Source organism: Mastomys coucha, unplaced genomic scaffold (genome assembly GCF_008632895.1).
Source record: "Mastomys coucha isolate ucsf_1 unplaced genomic scaffold, UCSF_Mcou_1 pScaffold4, whole genome shotgun sequence".
In the NCBI taxonomy this organism is placed as follows: domain Eukaryota; kingdom Metazoa; phylum Chordata; class Mammalia; order Rodentia; family Muridae; genus Mastomys; species Mastomys coucha.
Window position 1 is genome coordinate 20,499,657 of NW_022196910.1, and position 15,000 is coordinate 20,514,656.

General features: G+C 40.2%; 1 protein-coding gene across 8 annotated transcripts in view; it reads right to left on the minus strand.

Annotated features, from left to right (window-relative positions):
• Positions 1–15,000, minus strand: part of Cfap54 (cilia and flagella associated protein 54) — a 302,779-nt gene that overhangs the window by 163,540 nt on the left and 124,239 nt on the right. For all 8 annotated transcript variants that reach the window (XR_004112709.1, XM_031349079.1, XM_031349081.1 and 5 more), the window contains 4 exons: positions 13,836–14,063; positions 6,312–6,532; positions 6,075–6,210; positions 4,761–4,872 (listed from right to left, as the gene is read on the minus strand). Coding sequence is in view for 7 of the 8 variants with exons in the window: in XM_031349079.1 (XP_031204939.1) it covers positions 4,761–4,872; positions 6,075–6,210; positions 6,312–6,532; positions 13,836–14,063 (697 nt within the window). In the remaining variant the exon portion in view is untranslated. The remainder of the gene's footprint in view (positions 1–4,760; positions 4,873–6,074; positions 6,211–6,311; positions 6,533–13,835; positions 14,064–15,000) is intronic.

Sequence of the window (15,000 nt, forward strand, 5' to 3'; positions counted from 1 at the left end):
TCTTGAAATCTTGCTTCTCCTATCTCAGCCTCTCTATTAGTAGTATTGTTTATTTCATGTTTTTACATATACTCTGGTTTTCAGAACAGCTTATATATTTCAGAAGTATTTATATACCCCAAAGAAACATAGACAATTAACTAGGGAGGTGGCTTGTAAGAGAACAACAAAGTGAAACTAAATGCTTTGCTTGACATTTGTAACTCTTGTATCAAGTTTGAAGAAGAGGACTTTATAAGTTACTCTTTCTCTGAGATGAATGCTTTTCCAAATTATCACAGCTAATGAACCAAATTTTTACCCTCACTTAATGTCTGTGCCACCCTCCAAGCAGAACCATTGTTCATTGAAACAGTCAGCAAATGACATTATGGATAGACCATCTTAATACCTACACCATTTCTTAAATGAATGTAACCTGTTCTCTGTGGGCTGAGAATGAAGTCACTCACTCAAGCCAAGTAGCTTTGACCATAGCAAGAAGTCTGTATCCAAAAATGGAGCCTATAATTCATTTCTTGGTGCAGCAAAACGCTATCAACTCTCAGCATAGTTACAATGGAGGTAAAATCCTTTGGTGATGTGAGGGTCATTGAAATACAGCCTTATTACAATGAAACCCAATGTCTAAAAATTGTTCTTATTTTGGGCTTGTACCACAGTAAGAGCCAAGATTTTAAACTCTACTAAATACCAAACAAACAAAAAGACTTTATATATTCATGTTCACTTAAGAAAATACTAGTAGTGATGTATTATTTTTAAGTATACAGCTAATATGTTTGGAGTTATTTAAAATTTATATTGAAAGAAATGTATTTTCACTATTGCTGTAGATGAGCATCTACATAAGACTGTTAAATTGATTGTTGTTTTATATCAAACAATTTTATAATACTTATTTTTATTGTTATAATATTTTATAAATTTTAAGGAATATGACAAAAAAGATATTGTAGGTATTGAAGGGGGGTCTATGGGAGGAGCAGTGGTACAAAAGGGAAACAAGAATGTGATTCAATTATATTTAATTAAAATGTTTTTAAATGTTAAAAAAATCAACTGGGAAGAAAATAAAATAAAACTGAGTTTTAAAAACATTAAAAAAAAAGAAAAGAACATGTATTCTTGCAAAGGATCTGGGTTCAATTCCCAGCACCCACATGGTGGCTTACAACCATCTTCAGCTCCAAATCCAGAAGATCTGATACCTTCTTCTTGCCTCCCTGGGCACCAGGAATACACAGGGTGCACATATATATCCTTACAGGCAAAATACTCATACACATAAATCAAACAAATCTTTAAAAATTAAAAATAAATAATTAGTGAACCTAAAGCAGTGCCCTTAGTCCAAAGCATATGGTACATGTGTATGTATTGTCAAGGCTGTGCTCACTCCGTGCCTATCAGACAAACTCCCCAGACTGCAGCTTCAGTGTCCTGTTTTCAGATGTCTTAGTTAGGATTTTACTGCTGTGAACAGATACCATGACCAAGAAAACTCTTATAAAGGACTACATTTAATTGGGGCTGGCTTACAGGTTCAGAGGTTCAGTCCATCATCATCAAGGCAGGAAGCATGGAAGCATCCAGGCAGGCATGACACTGAAGGTGCTGAGAGTTCCTCAACTTGTTCCAAAGGCAAACAGAAGAAGACTAATTCCCATGTGCCTAGGAGGAGAGTTTTAAAGCCCACCCCCACAGTGACACACCTCCTCCCACAAGGCCATTGCCTCCTAATAGTGCCACTCCCTGGGCCCAGCACAAGCAAACCACCCCACTATCACAGGGGCTTTGTCAAGGTACTTCTTCCACCATGATGTCAGCAGCTAAATATTCAACCTTACTGAACACAGACACAGAGACAATAATCGGACCTTTCTTACCATAAGCTCATAAGGTGGAGGTCAACTGTCACTGTTAAAGAGCCACACCATGCTTTGACTGGCATTGCTTCCTAAATGGGATATCCTCAGGTCTATACTCACCAGAACTTCCCTGACTTCAACCACAGCCAATGTACAGATTCTCCAAACCAGCTCACTCAGAATGCCACATTTGTGCATTCAACCACCTACCTAATACATCTCTCCTCTGGTATCCACCAGCCATCTATGCAATTCCTCTCTTCTGGTATTCATCAGCCATCTATTACATGCCTCTCCTTTGGTATCCACCAGCCATCTACTCTCTGCCTCTCCTCAAGTGTCCAGGCAAAATGAGAGAGGCAATAGCACCACTTGCCTCTGATCTGTGGCACCTCAGGTTGGTTTCCTCTCTGGGTGAAGACATTGTTATCCTCCCAGGTACCTATTGCAGGCTCCATGACAATGGGAGTTCCTTCTATCCTCATCTTCCCTTCATGTCTAGTCAGGACAAGATGAAGTCCTGTGGCCTTCCTCTCCATTTCTTTCCTGTCTTTTCCCTCTACTCTAACTGCTCAGCTTCAGGCCTCCATTCATATCCAAGCCAAGAACAGCAGCTCTCTGGCTCCCAAGTGGGCTCCTTTGAACCTATTTCTACATTGCTGAAGAAGATTCTTTGAGGAGACCTTTGACCCTTTCCTCCTTGAATCCTCTTGCCTGGCTCCCTCTGTTCTCCAGACAAGGCTAAGCCCCCTTCAACCTGCTCTCTGAAGTACGTTATTGCCTGTGTCCTGCTGACCTCATTGACCTTTTGCTTTTGAACTCTTTAGTGGTGAATACCAGATATTTTCAGTTTATAGCAGCAGAGATAGTAACGATATTACCAATTACAATCCCACCTTATTGATCTCCTTCAACAGACCATGAATTCCTCTCATGAGGAATCTGTAATCTCATTCATCTTAAAAATCTCGGTACCTTATGACAGCACTTATAACTTAACAGATGTTCAGTAAGAGTTTGCTGAGTGACTGGATGGCTAGAAGACCAACTCAACAAACGACTGAATGACCAATGTTGCATCTGCACATACAGAAAATTAGTAGATAACATCCCAAAGGAAAGATTATGATCCTTTCCTGTCCCAAAAATATAGACACTTTGTTGAGGTTTGGTTTTTTATGTGTGTTGTAATGTTAAGTGCAGGTCCCCAAGACCTAGTTGCCCCTAGAGATGAGAGAATCAGCACAAGAGAGTCCACACATAAACCCAAGTGAACATATGTGACTTTGTCCCCCAGTTAATTCTGATTGGTAAATGAAGATGCTGGCAACCAATAGGTGGGCTGGGTTTAGGGTTCCCAGGATTGGGGATGAGGTGTAGGGGGAGGAGAATCACAAGAGAGAGAAGAAATGAAGAGGAAGAGAAAGTCACCATGGTTAGGTGAGTCATGAAAACATGGCCCTAAGGGCTGACCAATTGGAGTTAAGAGCAGCCCAGGTGAAACAAACTAAGTAATAACTTAGGGTTATCAATAGGAAAGTAGATTCTAATAGCACAGAGGGTAGATATCTGCCCAGCTCTTGTGCTCCTTAAGCTTTATTGTAAATAATAAAAGTTGTGTGTCTTTTATTTGAAACTGAATTATCAAAAGCTGGGTAGAAAATTTTTATGATTAAAAATTTCTACAACACACTTAAGAAGCACAATACAGTGCAGATTTTATTTTTAATCTCCTGTTTTTCTTCAAAGAACTATTTGTATAATCATGACAATACAATTAGATTTGATTGGGTTTAGATTTATTTTATTTTTATCTGCATACTTGCATATATGCCTATGTAAGTGTATGCCACATATGTGCAGGTACCCCCAAAGACCAGACAGAAGAGAGTATTGAACTGCCTGGAGCTGTAGTCACAGGCAGTTATGGGTGACACAATGTGGGTGCTGGAAACTGAACTCACAGCCTCTGGAACCACAGCAAGCTCTCTTAACTGATGGGCCATCTCTTCAGCCCCTCTGTTTTCAGCTTATTCTGTTGCCTCAATTCTACAAATTGCATTGGTGAAAACATTCTAGAAGTCTCATCGTCTAAAAGCAAGGGTTTTAGTTAGGGTTTTACTGCTGAGAAGAGACACCATGGCCACAGCAAACACCTCTTATAAAGGAAAACATTTCACTGGGGCTGGCTTACAGTTCAGAGGTTAAGTCCATTGTCATCATGGCAGGAAATATGGCGGCATGCAAGTAGACATGGTGTTGTAGAAGGAGCTAAAAGTTCTACATCTGGATCAGAAGGCAGTATGAAGAGAGTGTGACACTGGGCCTGACTTGAATTTCTGAAACCTCAAAGCCCACCCCAGTGACACACTTCTCCTGTGGGCCATTTTCCTTTAAACCATCAGAGCAAGTAAATCAAAGTATTGCAAAGCCTTTTCTAGCTTGCTGATTATAAGATAATAATGCCAACAACTTAACCGTGGCATAGTCAGTGGGACCTATGTTCACTGAAAAGCGAAATAGAAGCTGCTTGCATATACACACGTGCATGCACACACATGCATACACACACAACACACACACACACACAGAGAGAGAGAGAGAGAGAGAAAGAGAGAGAGAGAGAGAGAGAGAGAGACTCCCAAGAAGACAAAAAGCAGAAAAATGCACAAAGTCGACTTTTCTCACCATTTCTCCTCTTTTCCTTTCGGCTTATGAAAAAAGAATTTCCTTGTAGGACATTTACAGCAACATAAAATGATAAATATCAAATGGTTTGTTTTCAAGTAAACATTAGAAATAGATTTTACTTTCCATTGTGGAAGAGCTGAGATGAAAATGATAGCGAACCTTAAAGAAGTTGGGGTTCATGTTAGAACTGGGTCTGACCTGAACTGATGAGCATCTTCATGGGGTCAGCACTGCCTTCTAGCTCAGGCAAGTTCTTGGGTGTGGAAAGATCAATCTTGAGCTGCTTCCCAATGAAGTTTCGACAGGTGATCTTAAAAAGACAAGCACAGACAGTCCTTAGGCACATGTAGTTCAAAGTCTGGCTCCCTTGAAATGTCTCTCTCAGTCTCTGTCCAGATGTGAAACAGTTCTACAAATAAAAGCTGGTGGAGTCCTTCTCAGTCCTGAGGACTTTCATGAAAATACAGCTATGTAATTTTCCATATTTCTCTGGTCCATAGCACAGCTGGGAGAACATTGGAAAGATTATGTACAGCAATCAAAATATGATTTCCTAATATTCTATAAGTTCGTGGATATAAATATATATTTCATTATTTGAGTTGAAGCACATCTCAAATACAGGCTTCTCTTCCAAAGGCAAATTTGGTTACAGCCTACTCATAATTAATGCAATTTTAACTTCCTTCATGAAGTTTTTCAAAACTAATTGCTTCTACAGTATTGTGACAATTTCTTGAACAGATGTTTGAGTCCTCAAATTGTAAAACACATGAAAACAGAAAAGTGTTTAGATGAAAAGAAATTCCTTTAAAGAGCCCAACACCCTGTTTCCACCAGGTCTCAACTCTCATCCCCGATCTAACCAAAACCAATCACTCAAGACACAGCTGCCTCTCGGTCCAGTCTTTATCGTCCCTTGTGGGCATTTCCATAATGCGAGGGAAACAGTCCAGTAAGATGCAAACTCCTTCCTACAGTTTAATAAGCGCACTTGGAAAGCCCATCCTCTCTCTGGATTCTTTAAGCAAATCTTTACTGAACACCAGTATGCCATGCACTGTTATACACTGAAAGGATGATGTAGCACCAGAGAGCAAAATAAGCAAAAATTTCTTTTCTTAGGGAATATATTCCAGTGGGTTTCAAGAACAAACAAAATACTGAAAGTAAATTTTTTCCTTTGCCCTAAAAGTTACTTTTTCATTATTTTAAAATTAACTCAAACATAAAACAGGCCCCCTGAAAATTATTGTGGGATATAGAAACCATTCCCCTTGTTTCTAAGGAGTGTGTCAGCCCTGACTTGGACAAACATTTCTTGTGTGGAAGGCCTACACTTTTGGCTTTGCTATACCTGGAAAGCGCTGACCCAGGGCAAGCTGTCAGTAACATCTGTAGATCTGAGTGGAGGATGCCCCAGTGAAAATACTGCTTATCTGTCTCCTAAATCCTTCCCTTTCATGTGTGGCAACAGGCAGCCATGGCTGAGTGAGAATCAGCCCAGCTTACCTTCTCTCCATTTTCAGCCTCGTATCTAGCACAAGCCTGACGGGAGAGATCAGGACCATTCAGCTGGTTTATCCTCAGGATCAGTTGGCGCTGTGCATACACCAACAGCGGGGTCACTTGCTCTGTGTACCTCTCACTGGGCAGGGGTAGAGAATACATCAAAAAGTTAACTTGAGCTAAAAGACCATCCCCTAAAGAAGTCTGTTACTTTTTGTTGCCTTTGTGGGCTGGACATACTGTGAAATGATGTTGAACTGAATGGCAAGAGATACCAGCGTTTCCCATTTCTCCACTTGGTATAGAATCTCCAGAGACTTCAGCACAAAGTCATGGATCCATCTCAAATCTACCACATTGACATCATCCAAAGGATGTTCAAAAGTCAGGCTGGAACCTCCGTTATCAGATTTGATGTTCCCATAACAGCTGGGAATGAGGAACTCTTTCTCTTCAAATGACTGCAAGAAGCACATTGGAGATAAGGTACCCAAATTTAAGGTCTCACTACGTATTTTTCTGGTAAGTCAATGTGATAATGGAACACAAGAAGGAGCCAAACCAAAAGGGAAAATTAATGTTTGGGTGAGTCACAGCTTTGTAATGAGATGGTATAATTGTCTGTAGTGAGGGAAACGTACTAGATTTCTGTTTGCTGTAATTTGCTACAGCGAGCAGATGCATGTGGCTGCTGGTTATATGGGATGTGATGGTGTCACTGAGTTCTTTTATTTTGCTTGGTTTTAACTATTTCACATTTTAACTTAGATAAGTGACAGCCGATATTAATTAGGCAGCAGGGACTGAGGTCTATTCTTAGCACTTATTCACTGCTGACTTAGGTAAGGACATTAAACCAACATGATAAAGCTTTTAGGAAAGGCATGTAATTTGTACAACAGATGATCTCTCCTGGTGTGTTTGGTACATTTTCCAATTCCTTATTATAAAAGTCAATGTTATGGAGGTGTCTTAGTTAGGGTCACTATTGCTGTGATGAAACACCAAAACCAACCAAAAGCAACTTGGAGTCAAAAGGATTTATTTGGCTTACATTTCCACATCACTGTTCATCACTGAAGGATGTCAGGACAGGAACTGAAACATGGCAGGAACCTGGAGGCAGGAGCTGATGCAGAGGTCATGGACTGGTGCCACTTACTGGCTTTCCCTCCATGCTCAGCCTGCTTTCTTTTATAGAACACAGAACCACCAGCCCAGGGATGGCACCGCCTGCCATGGATTTGGCCCTCTTCCATCAATCACTAAGAAAATGTCCTCTGGCTTGCCTACAGACTGGTCTTATGAAAGAAAGAGTTTTCTCAATTGAGGTCCCTTCTTCTCAGATGACTTTAGCTTGGGTTGGTTGACATAAAACTAGCCGGCACAACTGACTCCTTGTCAACTCGACACACAAACACACCACTATTAAGCCACAACCTTTTCTTTCTTATTCATCCCCAATATAATACATTAATCTCAACATGCCAATATAAAATACTTTCCAATTTTAAAAAGTCCCACAAGTCTTATACATACAAACATTTTAAACATTCAGACTCTAGAAATCCAAGTTTTTTTTTAAATAGAAAATCTAAAACCATGGGTTCCTATAAAATAAAAAATAAATTAATTAAATGCTTTCTTACTTCAGAGAGAAGAACCAGGACACAGTCACAATCTGAGCAAAGCAAAACCAAACTTCAACTCCGTAAGTAACTCAGCGCCCAATATCTGGGATTTACTCATAACCCTGGGCTCGGCCAAAGGCCTTGGGCAGCCATTAAATGCACACAAAGCTTATCTTCTAGGCTTAAGCTACCTCCCCTCAGTGGCCATCCCATGATACTGGTGTCTCCAAAAGGCTGAGGACTCTTGTCAGCGAGAGAACACTTTCACCAACAGTCTCTCCTAGACTCTCTTCAAAATGCCAAGCTTCAACTTCTCTGCATGACTCCTTTAATCCTGAGCCTTCAACTGCTAATGAACCTTCCACCTTCACCAGTATCCTCTCCTTGTCTTTCACTACCCACAATAGGATGAGCCCTCTCACATCAATCACTAATTAAGAAAATGCCTAACAGGCTTGATGACAACCTGATCTTATAGAGGCATTTTCTCAATTGAAGTTCCCTCCTCTTAGACAACTATAGCTTGTGTTAAATTCACATTAAAAACTAGGCAGCCCAAGAGATTGTTATCTAGAGGCCCTGGTTTTTGTCCAGATTAAAAAGTTACTATTTTAACTACAACTGTGCTTATTTCCCATGTGACCTGACACATATTCGTATTCTTCTGAAATTTTCTGCAGCAAAGCAAAGGGTATAAGGTCTATCTAAGGGCCAGGCTATAGCTCAAAACAGCCAACTGGAGTCAGCTCCTTCTGTCCTGGTGCCTCATTAAGAGACTAAAGGCATTAATGGAGGTGGGGGGCTGAGCAAGATTCACTCCTTCAAAAGAGATGATGCTTGCCATGAGGCTATGGAGAATCAGATGAAGAGGTGCTGGAGCTGGGATTGTCCACATGAGGTTTACTCCTTACACAGTGCCAGCACATGGAGCATGCTCAAAAGAAACCATGTTGTGAGTTATGAGCCCAGTTTCCAGTCCTCTGGGTCTGCAGTGTTACATTCCTGTGTAAGGGGCTAGCTCCAGTTCCTTTCTCTCAGATTTCCAAGGGAAGTCCTCGGCAGTGACATTACTTTCCAATACAGAGTTCACTACCAACAATACTGGGATTCTATCTTATTTAGCCTCCCCCTCTCTATTGACACCAACCCGACAGGCAAAGGCAGGGGGAGCATGTGACCAGATAATATCAAGAAGCAAGCAGGGCTGACATATCAGCACTGAAATGGCATTTGAAGAGTCGGGGTTTGGGTGTGGTCACGGTCCAAAATTTTAAAGATTTAGTATGTGCCATGTGAAGTTCTTTAAGACATTTTATTGAACACAACTCGAAGCACTCGAAACAGTAGAGACAATAAGACCCCCCTGAACCTTCTACAAACTTCGATCGTTTTCAAGCTCTAGGGTATACTCAATCATTTAATTGGTTTTTATTATATTCCTAAAATTACATTAACCAATCTATAAATATCTCAATACAATCTCTAAAGAGTGAAGAATTCATTTTATAAAAATACAACCATAATATTATAATCCTGCTTTAAGAATAAACAAAAAGAAGGGCTGGGCAGATGGTGCAGTGGGCAAAGGGAGGGTGTGAGTCTAAATCCTCAGAACCCATATCAACAGCAGGGACAGTAGCATCCGTGCTCCCAGGGCAAGGTGGAAGGTGGACACCGAAACTTGTGGACCAGCAAGCCTGGCATACACAGCTTAGCACAAAACAACAAAGAGACCTTGGCTCGACCAAGGCAGGGATCAAGGATCAGCATGTGAGGGAATCTGTCCTCTGACCTCCACATGCATGCTATGGCACTCACACATATACATGTATGCATATCACTTGCACACATGCATGCCAGCATGCCAGCACACTCACACAGACAGACACACACACAGACACACACACACACACAAATAGCAAAATCCCTTAAAATAGTTTGATAACCACACTGACAATGATCCCATTTCTTGAAATGAGATTTACACAAGGCCCAAGCACTGAAGTTTGGTTATGTCCTTTTTAATCTATGATTTCATCTCCCTTTTGAAAATTTCATTTTGTTGTTGAAGAAACCGTGTTGCTTCCTGGAGAGCTCCCAGGGGCTTGAATCTATTGATTGCATTCCCAAGGTGTTCTTTGGAATGTTCCTCTGTCAGCTATATTTGTGTGAACTACAAAGTCTGACTGCTTGAGCTGATTACTTTGGGATTTTTTTTTTCTGACTGTCATACTCCAAGCCACTCTTTCCCCACTTAATCCATTCACTAAGGACTGACAAATCTTGATACTATAATTCCAACGGCCTTTCATCATTTACTACCTGAATACTTGCATTTAAAGTTTCCCTCACAGTTAATAGAGGCAGGATAACGCCACGGGGCCCTGATCCTCTTTATTGAAAAATGGACTTGAAGTATATTCTACATGCTAGCTGTTGTCACTTCCTCTGGAGACCTTTTAACTTCATTGCCTCCATTGTCATTTTTTTTTAAAAAATGTGTATATGGTCTACCTTCAGATTCTATTTGTACCATTCACATGCTGCCTGCTTTGTGTCAATATGATAGTTTCCCAGGTACTACAGCTTTAATAAGCGTTCAGGTGGGTGGTGGGTCCTGAAGGTTCAGTTTGCTCTAAAGATCTTCTAGAGTCCTGGGGGCTGGAGCCAAGAAGATTCCCTCTCATTTGCATTCTCCTATAAATTTCAGAACCGTCAACATCGGTACAAATGCCTTTGGATCTCCACGGACTGACAAATCAAGCTGAGGATAGGCAAGTCTTCCTGATCACCAGCAAGAGACGGCCTCTCTTTAGTTCCTTGTGTCCTCTTTAACTTTAATCTCTAGTACAGGAGAGTTTTCCATGGAGAGATTGTACTCTGGTTGACAGGCAATGGCTGGCTTCCACTGCTTTCGCTTCTCAGCTGTTTTGAATGGTGTTCCAGTAAATGTGGTGTCCAGGCGTCCCATTGACAGAAATATTTCTTCAAGACCAAACTGGGGTTAATTGTTGAGGAACTGCTGTCCTGTTTCTACAATGACTTCAACAGTGGTATGTGCCCCGCCTCTCTATACCATCATTATGACCTGTCATCTTCTGTAATTTTTAAGTAACCATCACCCCAACTGGAAGAAGGGACAGTTTGATGTGATTTTGAGTTGCATCTCCCTGTTGATAATGATGCTGAGCATTTTTAAATTACCTTTGGAATATTTGTATGCCTTTTCCCATTTGTTTATGTATGTAATTATTAATGAATTTGTCTGTGTAGGCATGATGTGCGGGAGGCAGACGTGTGTGCTGTGGCATGCATGCAGGGGTCAGAGTACCATTTTGTGGAATCTGTTCTCTCCTTTCACTTTTGTATGACTTCTAGGGATTAAATTTAGGTCACTAGGCTTATATGTGGCAAAACCTTTATGCACTGAGCCATTTCACCAGCATGTGAATGTCTTATTTTGAGAGATATCTATTTAGATCTATTTCTTATTTTCAATCAGTATATTGAGGTTTCTTCTTTTGCTGTTTAACTGAGTTCCAAATGTACTTTAATACTGATTCTTTATCACTCTGTAGTTGGCGGATACTTTCTCTAAACAGTTCTTTTTCTTTCTCTCCCTCCTCCCCACTCTCTTTCTCTCTCTCTCTATAATATGTATGTTTATGTTCACATGTATGAGAGAGCATGTGTGTGTGGTATGTGTGTGCATGTATATGCAAAGGTTGAAACTGAATATTCTCCTCAGTCTTTCTCTACCTTATATTGAGTCAGTGCTTGTCATTTCAGCTAGTCCAGCATCTGGATTACACTAGGGACTCCTTTATCCACTTTTTATGCAATAGGATTATAGGAAGCCTGCTTGGCTTTTAAATGGGTCCTTAGGATCTGAACTCCAGTCTTCACACATGTGTGACAAGTGCTTTACGCTCTGAGCCATCTTTCTGGCCCTAAGTTATCTCTTCATTCTGCTGATTGTTTTATTTGCTGTTTAGAACCTTGAGAGTTTGGTGTACTCCTATAGACTAAAGCTTTACTAAGCCTGGAAATACTGTAAACTCATATAGTTTTGCTTTCATTTCCTTTCCCATTTCAAAGCCATGATGTCTCTAATGTGGTTCATTCCACTTTCCACATTTGTTATTTTCAATGATATATCTCTTCCCACACTTTTACTTCCTTTTTCCCATCATCAGTAATGTTACAAAGCACCTGAGTTATTGAATAATTTCTTTTTTTTTCTTTTATTGAGAATATTTTTTCTCACATAGCATATTCTGATTACAGTTTCCCCTCCTCCTCCCCTCCCCTGCCATCCAAATCTACCTTCTTTCTATCTCTCATTTAAAAACAAACAGGTTTCTAAAGGACAACAGTAGAGTAAAATATAATAAGATGAGATGAAACTAACACAATGGAATTGGATAAAAACAAACAAACAGAAGGAAAAAAGCCCAAGAGAAGGCACAAGAAAGAAAGACCCACTGGTTTGCACACTCAGGAATCCCTTAAAAATGCTAAACTGCAAGCCATAGTATATGCTCCAAGGACCTATAGTGTAAAAAAGTAGAGATATGTATTACTATTATATGTAATACATATAAATATGTATGTGTATATTAAAATGTAGAATAATAAGATATAATAAAAAGTAAAGGAATAGCCCTGACATGACATTATGAGACAAGGAACCTCCAAAAATGGTGATGAATTTGTTTTCTGTTGACCATCTACTGCTGGGCACGCAGCCTACCCCTTACAGAAGTTTGTTTCCCCATTGAGACTCCCTTGGGGGAAACTAAATTTTTATGTGCGAGTGGTTATCAACTGGAGATTGCTTCTGGGTTAGGGATAGGGGCTTGTATCTACTTCTCCTTTCAGCTTTAGTACCCCACCTGGTGCAGACCCTGTACACGCTGCTGCCTCAGTCTCTGTGCATTATGTTCTTAATATTCCGAATATTTTCTTATGAAGAAGTATATGTGCCTTTTAATTAGGGTATTTAGCCAGCTTACATTTAATATAGTCATGGCTATGACTGAGTTAATTTTAATATTTGTCTTAATATGAAGTGTCTCAGTGCTGTGAAGAGACATCATGACCACAGCAACTATTATAAAAGGAAGCACTTAGTACAGTTTCAGAGGTTTAGTCCACTACCAGCATGGTGGGAAGCATGGCAGCACACAGGCAGTCATGGTGCTGGAGAGGGAACTCCAGCACCTACATTTGGATGCTCAGGCAGCAAGAAAAGTAAAACTCTGGGCTGGGAATGAGCTTTTTGAACCCTCAAAGCCAACCCCAGTAGCATACAAGACCACACCTACTCCAACACAACCATACTTCCTAACCCTTTAAATAATGCATCTCTCTGTGAGCCTGTGAGGTCCATCTTCAATCAAACCACAATACTTGATCTATGTTTTCAGTTTGCTCTTTGTATGTTTGACCATTTACTATTTCTTTCCTTGTCTGAAGTTAACTGAGTATTATTTAGTCTTGATTATTAAGTCTTTAGCTATCGCTTTTTTGGTGCTGTCATTGCTCTGTGGATTATGGCAAATACATCCTTAAATCATCACATCCCACTTAAAGTTATATTGTAACACTCAGTATAAATATCTTAATTTATGTGCTTTGTCTTTCATGATATTGTTATTAGATACTTGCCTTCAGAAATGCTATATCTCAATGTGTTTGTGTGTTTGCTAATTTTCAATATGTTTGCTATTGCATATTATATTGTTTCTATTTTGTTTCCATAACCTAGGTCATGGTGTGATGGATTTTTAATAGCTACAAGTCTTAGCACCTGGAGCAATTGAGCAGGGATAGACAGACTACTGGGAGAGAGGTCACATGAGCAGCTCTGCCTCTGCATGGAATTCATATAGGAGACAGTAAGGGTTTCTATCTCTTTCCTTCAAACAAACTGGATTTTCAGGCTAAGATTTTTTAATTAACATTAATGCAAGTTATGCGCTGTGAACAAATTTATAATGAGAAGCAAATGAAAAACAGGCAAACCAAATGAGAACACAAGAAAAATATCAATTTCTACTTATCCCAAGTTTCACAATAAAAGACATTTTTTAATTGGATACAATAAAAATAATTACCAAAATGCCCTTACCTTGATAGAATTGGTGCTCTGCAGTTTTATCAACATGGCAATAAGTAGGTCTGCACCCAGGTAAAAGGGTAACACACAGATACAGAGAAAGTTATCCTGGCTAATGGGAAAAGCTTTGCAACTATCCACAGTCTGCTTCAGTAGTATCTGCAGCTCCCGGGAAAAGTTCCAGAAGACCCTGCAACAATTTTGCAGTAGAGTCCAGTAGCCACCACGGTAAGCAAGGACCTAAGATAAACATCACATGTGGTGACACAAAGGTCCAGAAGTTGTAGAAGTCTAGAAAACTTTACTTATTTCTTTCTGCAAACACATATGTCAATGATAAAAAAACTAACTAAAACCATTTGCTATGCACCACTCACAGGCTTAACACTGTGACATGATATTTACATACACTAGCTGGTCTGAGTTCACCAATCCTGAGAAGCTTACATACTCTAGCTAGCACTCTAGCAATAAGGAATTGATGCCTAGGCTAATTTGCCTAGTGGGTCCTCAACCCACTAAGCAAAAAAGACTTATATATTCATAGCCAGAATGCCAAATCTCATTTTTATAGGTGCTGGGGATTCGGCAGTGAGAAGAGCAGCTATTCTACCTTCCTGCTGCTTGACTTTCCAAGAGAAGACCGAGAGGAGAAAGGTACGAAAAAAAATGGGTTTTCAGCAGGTTTTATATGAATCAAAAGCTGGAGAAATGCCTCAACAGATTAGGGCACACAGTGCTCTTTCAGAGGACCTATATTTGATTCTTAGCACCCACATCAGATGGCTCACAACCACCTGAGACAGAGAGAGGGGGGAGGGGGAGGGAGAGGGAGAGAGAGAGAAATAATTAATTTAAAAATTAATTTTAAAAAATAAAGCAGAAGTCAGAACTGGCAAGGAATGAGAGGGCATGTCAGCTGAGAGTCAGGAAAGAGTCCTTTCTGAGGGGGAATGACAGGAACAGGGACCTTGAAGTAAGAAGTTCTTGTGAAGATTGGGAGGAGGAGAGTGCTAGGGACTCAGAACAAGGAACAGAAAGGATGAAGAGTGAAACCGAGAGCTAGGGAAATGGGAGTGGGGAACTGGAGCGAGATGAGCTGAGCTCCACCCAGAGAGGACAGCTTGGCTCCTCTGTCACTCTGAAGCTAACATGAACGGGCATAGAATTGGATACT